At 37.9% G+C, this 14,501-nt stretch overlaps 1 protein-coding gene across 4 annotated transcripts in view; it reads left to right on the forward strand.

Annotated features, from left to right (window-relative positions):
• Positions 1–7,881, forward strand: part of LOC133549231 (proton myo-inositol cotransporter-like) — a 35,778-nt gene extending 27,897 nt beyond the window's left edge. For 2 of the 4 annotated variants that reach the window (XM_061894440.1, XM_061894442.1), the window contains 3 exons: positions 183–335; positions 5,138–5,310; positions 7,263–7,881. In XM_061894440.1, coding sequence (XP_061750424.1) covers positions 183–335; positions 5,138–5,310; positions 7,263–7,409 — 473 coding nt within the window. In that variant the 3' untranslated portion in view covers positions 7,410–7,881. Of the gene's footprint in view, positions 1–182; positions 336–5,137 lie in introns of all 4 variants that reach the window. The other 2 variants (XM_061894441.1, XR_009806051.1) reach the window with 2 other exon arrangements.
• The last annotated feature ends 6,620 nt before the right edge of the window (positions 7,882–14,501 follow it).

The raw sequence follows: 14,501 nt of genomic DNA on the forward strand, positions 1-14,501 counted from the left end.
CAAAGACTCACACTTCCTAATAGAGAATTACTTTAATTCATCACAATTCACACAATATTTTTGACATCTCCAGTTCTCCATATGTTCTTTAAATATCTCCAGGTTTTTTTGCCTGTGTCCCTCGCTAGAAAAAGTGCAGTATGTTCCTAATGTGTGTGTGTGTGTGTGTGTGTTTTTTTTAGGAATGGGTCCCATGCCGTGGACCATCAACTCCGAGATCTACCCACTGTGGGCCCGCAGCACTGGCAACGCCTGCTCGGCCGGCATCAACTGGATCTTCAACGTCATCCTCTCGCTCACCTTCCTTCATGTCGCGGAGCTGCTCACCTATCAAGGTAACACAGGACAGTGTTAGCAGAGTCTTTTATCACCTTGCAGCAAAATGGAACGCTTTACAGGGGCGGTATAGCTCGGTTGGTGCCAGCAGCTTGAGGGTTCCAGGTTCGATCCCCACTTCTGTATACCAAGTCAGTGCTGTTGTGTCCTTGGGCAAGACACTTTACCCACCTTCTCCCAGTGCCACCCACACTGGTTTAAAAATGTAACTTAGATATTGGGTTCCACAATGTAAAGCGCTTTGAGTCACTAGAGAAAAGCACTACATAAATGTAATTCACTTCACTTCACTACAGCACGGGTGTCCAAACTTGTTCTCCTGAAGGCCGCGCACTGAAAACTGAAAACGTTCCATATTTCTATTTTTTTATTTTCAAAACCAATACAATGTAAAGGTTTTTTGTAAGATCAGCTTCAAGAATATATTTTAATATAAAGTGCAACATTTTTTTTTTCTATATTTTATACCCTTTTTGTCAAGGAAAACTAAGTGTAATATTTGATGTGAAGTGATGTGAGCCCTAAATAAGGCAATAATTCATAACAACATTGATTCTAGTTCATTATTATTTATTGAGCAATGAACGTTTTTAAAAGTAAAAGTATTTCAGATCCAAAAAGGCAATACTCATAATAGTGTTAAAAATAAGTCATATATATGTACACACACACACTTATGTATAAATATATGTATATACATCTATCCATTTTCTACCGCTTATTCCCTTTGGGGTCGCGGGGGCGCAGGTGCCTATCTCAGCTACAATCGGGCGGAAGGCGGGGTACACCCTGGACAAGTTGCTACAGGCCAAAAGTTTAGACACACCTTCTCATTTCAATTGGTTTTCTTTATTTTCATGACTATTGACATTGTCGATTATCACTGAAGGCATCAAAACTCTGACACCTGTGAAGTGAAAACCAATTCATGTGACTACCTCTTGAAGCTCATCGAGAAAATTCCAAGAGTGTATGAAAAAGGGTGGTTATTTTGAAGAAACTAGAATCTTAAAACATGTTTTGTGTTATTTCACCTTTCTTTAAGTACATAACTCCGCATGTGTTCACTCATAGTTTTGATGCCTTCTGTGACAATCTACAATGTAAATAGTCATGAAAATAAAGAAAATGCATTGAATGAGAAGGTGTGTCCGAACTTTTGGCCTGCACTGTATATATAAAATGTACAGTATATATGTACCGGTATGTATTTCTATACGCATATACATGTATGTACTTCTATATGTATATGCATGCTTATATATGTGTGTGTACATGTATTAATTTTGGTGTTTATATATATATATATATATATATATATATATATATATATATATATATATATATATATATATATATATATATATATATATATATATATATATATATATATATATATATTTATGTATGTATGTAATTTTTTTTTCTATCAACACTTAATTTGTTTTTGTCTATTTTATGCCCTTTTTGTCAAAACAAACTTCGTTTTTTTATATGGCAAACACACAAAATATGTAATATTTTTCCCTCCAAACATTTCAAAGTCGAATATTTGCTGTTAAGTAATTTGAGCATTCAAGAGGTCAATAAGTCATAACATTGATTTTGATGCATTATTGTTTTTGAGCAATGACTGATTTAAAGAAGAAAAACAACCTGTTTTGTGTTACTAGAGTCTTAAATTTTTATTTTTTCATTTACATTTGATGTATTTGCTCTTTTATTCCATTTATTTATTTATTTTCTTATTTTTTTAGCAATATGTTTAGACTGTACTGCACTTTGGACACCCCCCTACTTTAGATGTCAGAGTAGGTGTTTGTTTTGCTCAACGAGGTAAACACAATGATCTCACCTCGTTTCTTATCCATCCACGTACACATTACTCTAATGGTTTTAATTAGAGAAGTCCGATAATATCGGGCTGCCGATATTATTGGCGATAAATTCTTTAAAATGTAATATGGGAATTTTATCGGTATCGGTTACAAAACGTAAAATTCATGACTTTTTAAAACGCCGCTGTACGGAGTGGTACACTGACGTCGGGAGAAGTACAGAGCACCAATAAACCTTAAAAGCACTGCCTTTGTATGCAGGCCCAATCACATAATACCTAGGCTTTTCACACACACACAAGTGAATGCAAAGCATACTTGGTCAACAGCCATACAGGTCACACTGAGGGTGGCCGTATAAACAACTTTAACACTGTTACTAATATGCGCCACACTGTGAACCTACACCAAACAAGAATGACAAACATTTAGGGAGATCATCCGCTGTGTAACACAACATAAAAACAACAGAACAAATACCCAGAGCCCCTTGGAGCACTAACTATTCTGGGATGCTACAATATACAGGGAGAGAATGTACCAAATTTCAAGCTGCTGTTTTGAGGCATGTTAAGAAAATAATGCACTTTGTGACTTCAATAATAAAAGGGACATTCGGTCCCTAAATATGGCAGTGCCATGTTGGCATTTTTTTGAATAACTTGAGTTGATTTATTTTGGAAAACCTTGTTACATTGTTTAATGCTTTCAGCGGGGCATCACAACAAAATTGGACATAATAATGTGTTAATTCCACGACTGTATACATGGTATCGGTTGATATCGGTATCAGTAATTAAGAGTTGGACAATATCGGATATCGGCAAAAAAAGCCATTATTGGACGTCACTAGTTTTAATGGTGTCATAAAGGACCAGGTGCGGGCAGCGAGAGTGAGGAAGAATGTGCAAGTTAACCCAAGCCGACAAAAGCACGTGAGGTGGGCGACCATTTTAGAGATTGCTTTAAAGTTCAGACGTCTTGTATTGCCATGTTTGTACTTACAAATTGTTCAACTCCAGTCACCTGTCGTGACGTCAGAAGCCTTAGAACCCAAGAATCTGAGTGGACCAGTCCCCCCTAAAACAGGCCTGGGCAATTATTTTGACTCGGGGGCCAAATTTAAAGAAAAAAATGTGTCTGGGGGCCAGTATATCTATTTTTATGAACACTAATACAAAACCTCCCAATAATGTCAGATTGAATGCTAAAAACGTTATGACAGACCGCCTTAAACAATTTGATGGTGTTTTACACTTTTCTATGAACGATAAAACCCTGAATATTGACAACATATGAATGTCACCCACCCCCTCGATTGACTTATTTTACAATCAAGCGAAACGCAACCAAAATGCAACAAACAGCGAAATATGAACGCGAAGTGTAAAAAATAAACCCAGCTACAATGTGATTCATGTGATATATCACAAAGCTTTAGAACTTTGTTTTAAATATCTCCTTCCGCATCTGTCCCTGACACCCACATTTCAGGCTGGCTGCTCTAGAAACACTCTGTGGAAACGCTCACTGCTTGGTGCCTTGTCTGAGCTGCTGTGACGTAGATTACCATAGTAACTACTTAAATTACCATAGTAACTAGTATATAGAGCAAAAGTGCAAATTCCAACTATTGAAATACATTTTATAGTTCAAGACTTACGGTCATTAGAAAACATGACTGCACATCATAATGGCAGCTACACTGTCCATCTTAAAGGCCTACTGAAACCCACTACTACCCACCACGCAGTCTGATAGTTTATATATCAATGATGAAATATTAACATTGCAACACATGCCAATACGGCCTTTTTAGTTTACTAAATTGCAATTTTAAATTTCCCGGGAGTTTTTTCTTGAAAACGTTGCGTAATGATGACATGTACGCTTGACGTCACGGGCTGTTAGGAAAGGAAATATGAGCGCTGCGCACACACACAGCTAAAAGTCGTCTGCTTTAACCGCATAATTACACAGTATTTTCGAGATCTGTGTTGCTGAATCTTTTGCAATTTGGTCAATTAATATTGGAGAAGTCAAAGTACAATGATGGAGTTGGGAAGCTTTAGCCTTTAGCCACACAAAAACACGGTGATTCCTTGTTTAAAATTCACGGAGGTGAAACTTTACTATGGATCAGAGCGCGGTCAAGCAAACATGGATCCCGACCGAATGTCAACCGGCAGGTTTCGGTGAGAAAATTGTGGTTAAAAAGTCGCTTCTTACCAGAGATCAGCTGAGCTTGTGCCGCCCATAAAGCTGCCGTCGACTCCCCTGAGACACTGCGCGTCAACACACCCGTGGACACACCCCTCCGACTTTCAGGTACTGTTAAAGTCACTAAAACACTAGCAACACAAAAGAAAGATAAGGGATTTCCCAGAATTATTCTTGTAAATGTGTCTAAAAACATCTGAATCCATCCCAATGGAATCGCGTTTTTTTTTTTTTTTTATATAGTCCGTCGCTATCAATATCCTCAAACACGAATCTTTCATCCTCGCTCAAATTAATGGGGAAATTGTCGTTTTCTCGGTCCGAATAGCCGTTTTTGTTGGAGGCTCCCATTAGAAACAGTGTGAGGAGCCATCAACATGTGACGTCATGGTCTGCGACTTCCGGTACAGGCAGGGCTTTTCTGTTAGCACCGAAAGTTGCAAACTTTATCGTGGATGTTCTCTACTAAATCCTTTCAGCAAAAATATGGCAATATCGCGAAATTATCAAGTATGACACATAGAATGGCCCTGCTATCCCCGTTTAAATAACAAAATCTTATTTCACTAGGCCTTTAAAGATCTACAAAAATGATTTGGGAATGCCCAGCGGGCCAGATTGAAAAGTTTAACGGGCTGCATGTGGCCCCCGGGCCTTAATTTGCCCAGGTCTGTCCTAAAGAGAGGGTCCCAATAATAGAAAAATGGCCGCTTTGATCTGACTTTTCCACCGTCCACCCACAGGCATCTTCTTCCTGTACACGGGCTTCACGGTGCTGGGCTTCCTCTTCATCCTGTGCTGCCTGCCGGAGACGAAGGGCCTGCAGCTGGAGGACATCGAGGACCTGTTCATGGGCCCGCTGTGCTCCTGCGGGGGCGGCTCCCACTTCAAGAACCAGAACATCCAGTACATCCGGGTAAAAGGCAGCAATTACTTCCCCTCGGACAACGAGGCCTCCGACATAGACTAAGTTTCGGGAGAGGGGTTCTGCGTGTCCGTCTTGTGGATTTCTCACCTCTTTTCTTGGCTTTTGAGGACTTGGGAAGCCTGTTGAAGCCATGAGAAAAATAATGACACGCTGCCCCCCGGTGGCGGAGGGCGAAAAATGAGCAAAGTTTGCACACATTTTTATTATTATTTTTACATTTGGTTTCCTAATGGCACTTTTCCACTCAGTCAACACTCTCATCGCTTCCTCGTTGCCTCTGAGGCACTCGGTGCCATTCCCTTCCTGACGAATCAAGACTCTCGCTACTAAGTGATAACGTTGTAGTGGAGTTTCTTTAAATCAAGGGTGCTCAAACCTTTTCCCACTGAGGGCCACACACTGACAAATCAAAGGATGCGGGGGCCATTTTAGTTAAAAGAAAAGCTAGTATGCTAAAATTAGCATGCTAACAACAGCATGCTTACAGTTATCATTAGTGAGTCAGTATATGACATTCAGGTCTATACCTGCTAAATTAGCCTGAAAATCCATCCATCCATCCTACCATCTTCTTCCGCTTATCCGAGGTCTGGTCGGGGGTAGCAGCCTAAGCAGGGAAGCCCAGACTTCCCTCTCCCCAGCCACTCCGTCCAGCTCTTCCCAGGGGATCCCAAGGCGTTCCCAGGCCAGCCGGGAGACATAGTCTTCCCAATGTGTCCTGGGTCTTCCCCATGGCCTCCTACCGGTTGGATGTGCCCTAAACACCTCCCTCGGGAGGCGTTCGGGTGGCATCCTGACCAGATGCCCGAACCACCTCATCTGGCTCCTCTCGATGTGGGGGAGCAGCGGCTTTACTTTGAGTTCCTCCCGGATGACAGAGCTTCTCACCCTATCTCTAAGGGCCTGAAAAGCGAGCATGTTAAAATGCTAATTGGAACATGCTTCAAGTTTAACATTATATTACTCTGTGTCTACATGATACATTGTTTTAAATGCTAACATGCTAATATTAGCATACCTCAGGTACCAAAACATGACTGAGGTGTCTAACCGGTATCAGTAGGAGACCGGGCTTTCTGCTCTGCCGCTCCTAGTCTGTGAAACGCTCTCCCTGACCACCTGAGGGAACCCCAGACTGTGAATGCTTTTAAAAAAGGCTTAAAAACCGTTCTTTTTAAAAAAATCCTTTTTTTTTTTAGATAAATGGATATGAGTAATTATAATAATAATAATAATGGATTAGATTTATATCGCACTTTTCTATTATTAGATACTCAGAGCACTTACAGAGAAGTGGGAACCCATCATTCATTTACAGCTGGTGGTGGTAAGCTACATTTTTAGCCACAGCTGCCCTGGGGTAGACTGACGGAAGCGTGGCTGCCAGTTTGCGCCTACGGCCCCTCCGACCACCACCTATCATTCAATCATTCACCAGTGTGAGCAGCACCGGGGGCAAGGGTGAAGTGTCCTGCCCAAGGACACAACGGCAGCGACTTGGATGTCGATAGGCGGGGAGCGAACCTGCAACCCCCAGGTTTTTGGCACGGCAGCTCTACCCCTAGTTCTAGCTATCAGGCTAGTCTCGCTTTTATTTGTATTATTTTTTTATTTTTTTAATACACTGTAGCCCTTTGAGATTGTTTGCTCAATGTAAAGTACTTTTTTACAAATAAAATCTATTATTATTATTAATATTATTATCACTGCGGTGAACACCTTCAAACATTTGCAAAAAGAGCTAGCGTGCTAGCTTTAAAATGCTAACAGTTGTGCCCCCGGCCCCCACTTTGGACACCCCTGCTTTAAATGTCGACCACATTCCCGAGTCATGCCAGTGTCTGGTGCTCAGTCATAGTATGGCTGCTAGCGTGGGGAGAGATGGCACTTTTAACGATAGCACACCACATTGACTCCGGTGGTTCTGAAAATGTTTCTAGAAACACCCGGACTTGATCCCAGCCGAATACGGAGCGACGGGCTCAGACATGGGCATAGCGTACATCACTGTAAGTACTGCATACTCCTCAGACTGTCAGCAGACCTCGGCGGAGGTACAACTCTGTGACAAAAATTCCATTTTTTAAAGCTTTTTACTGTTATAGCTAAATGTTTTATTTTTTTAACGTGTAACCTTCTTTATTTCCACAGCTAAAGTGAGCAACTAAATGTATTTTCTCCTCTGCATTGTCTGCTCTCCAGATGTACTAAAAACAGTCCTCTTTATTTCAAATATGAAGAATCTGGCTGGAGTCGGTCAACAGATTCATATTTATGCATATTCCTCAATACTGGATGGCTACAAAGAATTTGTATGGGTTATTGGACATTGTTTTGCACAAAGCTTGGATATGTTCTGGTAGTTCTGGTTTTACAATGGGTTTGTTTTAATTGTATTGACCATTTTAATGATGTTTACATATCGTAATCGTGCCTCAAATTGCTTGAATACACAACCAAAAGTTGTACAGATCTGCTAAGAAACAATATATTTATATATATATATGTATATGTAATAAAACATTTGCAATGTCTGATTAAAAAAAAAATTCAAATCAATTCAGTTTTATTCTTGCTCCCGCTTTGGCCGCTAACCTGCTAACAATAGCATGCTTACAGTTAGCATTAGTGAAATGCCAAAATATATGACACTCCGACGTAAAGCTTCTAAATCAGCCCGAGAGCTAAAATGCTAACTGTAACATGCGTTGAGTACTAAAATATATTATTGAGGTGTGTACCTAACAATGTTGTTTTGCATTGCTAACATGTTAATATTAGCATGTATCAAGTACTAAAACATGACTGAGGTGTAGTGTATGCCATATAATGTTAGCTAAAAAAAAGAGCTAGCATACTGATGCTAACATGCTAAAAATAGCATGCTTACAGTTAGCATGAGTGAAATACCAAAGTGCATTACACTTTTGGGGTTATAGCTGCTAAATTAGCTTTAAAAAAAAGAAGTCAGCATGCCAAAAATGCTAACTGCCAAATACGTTAAAAGTAGTAAAATATATTATTGAGGTGTGAACCTGAAATTTTTTTTTACAATGCTAACATATTAATATAAGCATGTATCAAGTACTAAACATGACTGAGGTGTAGTGTATGCCATATAATGTTAGCTAAGAAAAGAGCTAGCATACTGACGCTAACAATAGCAAGCTTACAGTTAACATGAGTGAAATACCAACGTACAAAACACTTTTGGGGTTATAGCTGCTAAATTAGCTTTAAAAAAAGAAGTCAGCATGCCAAAATGCTAACTGCCAAATGTTTTAAAAGTACTAAAATATATTATTGAGGTGTGAACCTGAAATAATTTTTTTTTTGCAATGCTAACATATTAGTATTAGCATGTATCAAGTACTAAAACATGACTGAGGTGTACAGTATGCCTATAAAAAGTTAGCTAAAAAAGATCTAGCATACTAATGCTAAGAATAGCATGCTTACAGTTAGCATTAGTGAAATGCCAAAATATAAGACACTCCCACGTATTGCTTCTAAATTACCTTGAAAAGCAAGCATGCTAAAATGCGACCTGTAACATGCGTTAAGTACTAAAATATATCACTGAGGTGTGTACCTGAAAATGTTGTTTAAAATATTAACATGTTAATATTAGCATGCATCAAGTACCAAAATATTATTTAGGTGTTTCATGTAAATAAATAAATAAATGGGTTGTACTTGTATAGCGCTTTTCTACCTTCAAGGTACTCAAAGCGCTTTGACACTACTTCCACATTTACCCATTCACACACACATTCACACACTGATGGAGGGAGCTGCCATGCAAGGCACCAACCAGCACCCATCAGGAGCAAGGGTGAAGTGTCTTGCTCAGGACACAACGGACGTGACGAAGTTGGTTCTAGGTGGGATTTGAACCAGTGACCCTCGGGTTGCGCACGGCCACTCTTCCACTGCGCCACGCCGTGCCTATAAAGGTAGCTAAAAATAGCATGTGTACAGTTAGCATCAGTGAAATACCAAAGAACATGATACTCCGGGTTATAGCTCCTAAATTAGCTATATTTAAAAAAGCTAGCGTGTCAAAATGCAAACTGTAACATGCGTGAAGTACTAAAATATATTATTTAGGTTTATATCTGAAAATGTTGTTTTACAATGCTAACATGTTAATATTAGCAAGTATCAAGTACTAAAACATGACAGAGGTGTAATGTATGCCATATAAAAGAGCTAGCATATTAATGCTAACATGATAACAATAAGATGCCTAGTTAGCATTAGTAAAATACCAAAGTACATAACACTCTGGGTTATAGCTCCTAAATTAGCTTAAAAAAGTCATGCTAACAGTACTATGCTAACAATAACATTGTATTGCATTAGTGAAATACCAAAATTCATGACAATCATTGTATACCTGTTAAATTAGCTTTAAAAAAGCTAGCATGCTTATGTTAGCATGCTGAAATGCTAACTGTAACGTGCATAACTTAAATACTAAAATATATTACTCTGAGGTGTGTACCTGTTCCCGGGCCTGGCCGAGGTAAATACATAAACCCCAAATAGAAAGTAGCACATTTTTATAGCTAAAGCATAAACAAAACCTTCTAAATATAAGTTTTTAACATTATGATAGCACTCTCGTTATGAAAAAACACCCACAGTCACCTTTACACTCGTAATGCTCGATATATACAATATTACAAATGCTAACAGTTAGCACAATGACCAGACAGCATTACAAAAGTGTAAGCAAAAAAAAGCTAACATGCTAACAGTACTATGCTAACAACAACATTGTATATCATTAGTGAAATACCAAAATACATGATAATCAGTGTATACCTGTAAAATTAGTTTAACAAAAAAAAGCTAGCATGCTTATGTTAGCATGCTGAAATGCTAACCAAAACGTACCTTAAATACTAAAATATATTACTCCGAGGTGTGTACCTGTTCCCGGGCCTGACTGTGGTATATTCGAAAAATGGAAATTATTTATGAATTGAATATTTTCATAGCTAAAGCATAAACAAAACCTTTTTAACACAAGTTTTTATTATTATGATAACACTCTCACTATAAAAAAAACACCCACATAGTCACTTTTACACTCGTAATCCTGGCTATATACAATATAACAAATGCTAACAGTTAGTACGCTAGGCAGATAGCGTCAAGCAACAAAAATATAAGTGGAAAAAAGCTAACATAACTATGCCCACATGCTTACAGTTAACATTAGTAAAATACCAAACACTTACCATCCATCCATCCATCCATTTTCTACCGCTTATTCCCTTTCGGGGTCACGGGGGGCGCTGGCGCCTATCTCAGCTACAATCGGGCGGAAGGCGGGGTACACCCTGGACAAGTCGCCACCTCATCGCAGGGCCAACACAGATAGCATATACCTGTTAAATTAGCTTAAAAACAAAAAAAGCTAGCGTGCTAAAATGCTAACCGTAACATGCGTTAAATGCTTGAAATATTACTCTGAGGTGTGTACCTGTTCCCGGTCTTGACTGTGGTATATTCGAAAAATGAAAAACACCTACATAGTCACTTTTACACTTGTAGTGCTGGATATATACAATATAACAAATGCTAACAGTTAGCACACTGGCCAGATAGCGTCAAGCAACAAAAATATGAGTGGAAAAAAGCTAACATGCTAACACCACTATGCTTACAGTTAGCATTGGTGAAATATCAAACACCTAGTGTATACCTGTTAAATTAGCTTAAAAAGCTAGCATGCTAAAATGCTAACCATAACATGCGTTAAGTGCTTGAAATATTACTCTGAGGTATGTACCTGTTCCCGGGCTTGACTGTGGTATATTCGAAAAATGAAAAACACCCACATAGTCACCTTTACACACGTAATGCTGATTATATACAATATAACAAATGCTAACAGTTAGCACGCTGGCCAGATAGCGTAAAGCAACAAAAATATGAGTGGAAAAAAGCTAACATGCTAACATAACTATGCTTAGTTACCATTAGTGAAATATCAAACACCTAGCGTATACTTGTTAAATTAGCTTAAAAAGCTAGCATGCTAAAATGCTAACCATAACATGCGTTAAGTGCTTGAAATATTACTCTGAGGTATGTACCTGTTCCCGGGCTTGACTGTGGTATATTCGAAAAATGAAAAACACCCACATAGTCACCTTTACATTTGTAATGCTGATTATATACAATATAACAAATGCTAACAGTTAGCACACTGGCCAGATAGCGTCAAGCAACAAAAATGTAAGTGGAAAAAAGCTAACATAACTATGCTCACATGCTTACAGTTAGCATTAGTAAAATACCAAACACTTACCATATACCTGTTAAATTAGCTTAAAAAAAAAAAAGTTAGCATGCTAAAATCCTAACCATAGCATGCGTTAAATGCTTGAAATATTACTCTGAGGTGTGTACCTGTTCCCGGGCTTGACTGTGGAATATTAAAAAAATATAAAGAAGACTATGCTGGCCTGGGAACGCCTCGGGATCCCCCGGGAGGAGCTGGACGAAATGGCTGAGGAGAGGGAAGTTTGGGTCTCTGCTTAGGCTGCTGCCCCCGCGACCCGACCTCGGATAAGCGTAAGAAGATGGATGGATGGATAAATTATTAAAAATCGAATATTTAGCATAAACAATACCTTCTAAATACCCCTTTTTTTTTTTTTTAAATAATATGAAAGCACTCGTGAAAAAAGACACGTGACTGCACAACGTGCTCTGTTTGGTTTATTCTCATCCGGTGGCCAATACTACTGTACTATTGACATTTTTACTTCATTTAGTCACTTTTATGCTTGAAAATGCCTAATATTAGACCAGAAAATACGCAATGTATGTTTTAAAAAATCCGTGATCGCAAATGCAAACCGTATTATAATATTATATCTAATTATGTATTTTGTAAGCATCAATACACTCGCATACTTATCGCTTTAAAAAAAAAGCGTGTTTTAGCCACTAGATGGCAGTACATTCATAAAAGTCTCGGGAAGAATTTAAAAACATTGTCAAATTGAAACAAAGACAGAATAAATTCACATTAACAACCACCGCGCGTATAACGCACGTACATTGTTATAAAGTCGGGATTATTACAATTATTATTACTTTCAATGACGACCCTTTTTTTTTTTTTTTTTTTTTTTAGAATTTCATTAAACTTTATTCATAATATGCAACATTTACATACAATCAATAAATAATAATAAACAAAACAAGTACAGAAATGGTACAAAACAGCTCAATTCAATAAAATAACTAAAATAGAATGCAAAATGTATACAAGTAACAAAATGTAAAGCCATAGGCTCACACAAGGTCCGTAAATAATCCAAATTAGGAGCACATCATCATAGTTTTCACAGCGTTTTGGTTGTTAGAGGTAGAGAGTGTTTTTAAAACAATGACAAAACATTTTTTTAAATAAAACTTTATTCATAATATGCAACGGTTACGTACAATCAAATAATAATAATCAAAACAAATACAGAACTAGTACAAAAACTGTAAACAACAGCGCCAGGGGGTTAAAACTCAAAGTATACTTTATTGAGTTTGTTTAAGTTATAACTAAAATAGAACGCAAAATATATATGTAACAAAGTGTAAAGCCATAGGCTCACACAAGTGCCATAAATAATCAAAATTTGGAGCAAAGCCTCAGTTTTCACAGCTTTTTGGTTCTTAGAGTTAGAAAGCGTTTTAAAATAAAGTTTTAATTCTTTTTCATTTTTTACTTTTATTTATAAATTTTAACATTTACAAGTACAAGAACAGTACAAAAAAATGTACAAAATAAGACAGCGCCAAGGGGTTGTAAATTTAAAGTGACTAAAATAGACAACAAAAAACAAAACAATGACAAAACGTTTTTTTTTAATGTTTATTTATAAATTTCAACATTAACAAACAAATGAGAAACAATAATCAAAATAGTTCAACAACAGTATAAAACATTACAAAACATTATAAAACAGTACAAAACAGCGCCAGGGGGTTGGAAATTCAAAGTAACAAAAATCCACTAAAAAAAATTATATATATAATAAACAAAGTGCAAAGCCATAGGCTCATTCAGATTCATTGAATAACTTAAATTTAGAACACAGCATCATTGTTTTCACAGCTTTTTTGTTGTTAGAGGTAGAAAGCGTTTTAAAGGCCTACTGAAATGAGATGTTCTTATTTAAACGGGGATAGCAGGTCCATTCTATGTGATCATTTCGCGATATTGCCAAATTTTTGCTGAAAGGATTTAGTAGAGAACATCCACGATAAAGTTTTCAACTCTCGGTGCTAAGAGAAAAGCCCTGCCTGTACCGGAAGTCGCAGACGATGACGTCACATGTTTGATGGCTCCTCACATATTAACATTGTTTTTAATGGGAGCCTCCAATAAAAAGTGCTATTCGGACCAAGAAAACGACAATTTCCCCCTTAATTTGAGCGAGGATGAAAGATTCGGGTTTGAGGATATTGATAGCGACGGACTAGAAAAAAAAAAAATGCGATTGCATTGGAACGGATTCCGATGTTTTTAGACACATTTACTAGGTTAATTCTGGGAAATCCCTTATCTTTCCATTGTGTTGCTAGCGTTTTAGTGAGTTTAATAGTACCTGATAGTCGGAAGGGTGTCTCTTGACGGCAGCTATGGACAGCACAAGCTCAGCTTTTCTCCGGTAAGAACTGACTTTTTAACCACAATTTTCTCACCGAAACCTGCCGGTTGACATTCGGTCGGGATCCATGTTTGCTTGACCGCGCTCTGATCCATAGAAAAGTTTCACCTCCAGGAATTTTAAACAAGGAATCACCGTGTGTTTGTGTGGCTAAAGGCTAAAGCTTCCCAACTCCATTGTTCTACTTTGACTTCTCCAATATTAATTGAACAAATTGCAAAAGATTCAGCAACACAGATCTACCAAATACTGTGTAATTATGCCGTTAAAGCAGACGACTTTTAGCTGTGTGTGTGTGTGCAGCGCTCATATTCCTAACAGCCCGTGACGTCAAGCGTACACGTCATCATTACGCGACATTTTCAAGAAAAATGTCCCGGGAAATTTAAAATTGCAATTTAGTAAACTAAAAAGGCCGTATTGGCATGTGTTGCAATGTTAATATTTCATCATTGATATATAAACTATCAGACTGCGTGGTGGGTA

The sequence above is a fragment of the Nerophis ophidion genome, linkage group LG03 (assembly GCF_033978795.1).
Source record: "Nerophis ophidion isolate RoL-2023_Sa linkage group LG03, RoL_Noph_v1.0, whole genome shotgun sequence".
Lineage (NCBI taxonomy): Eukaryota > Metazoa > Chordata > Actinopteri > Syngnathiformes > Syngnathidae > Nerophis > Nerophis ophidion.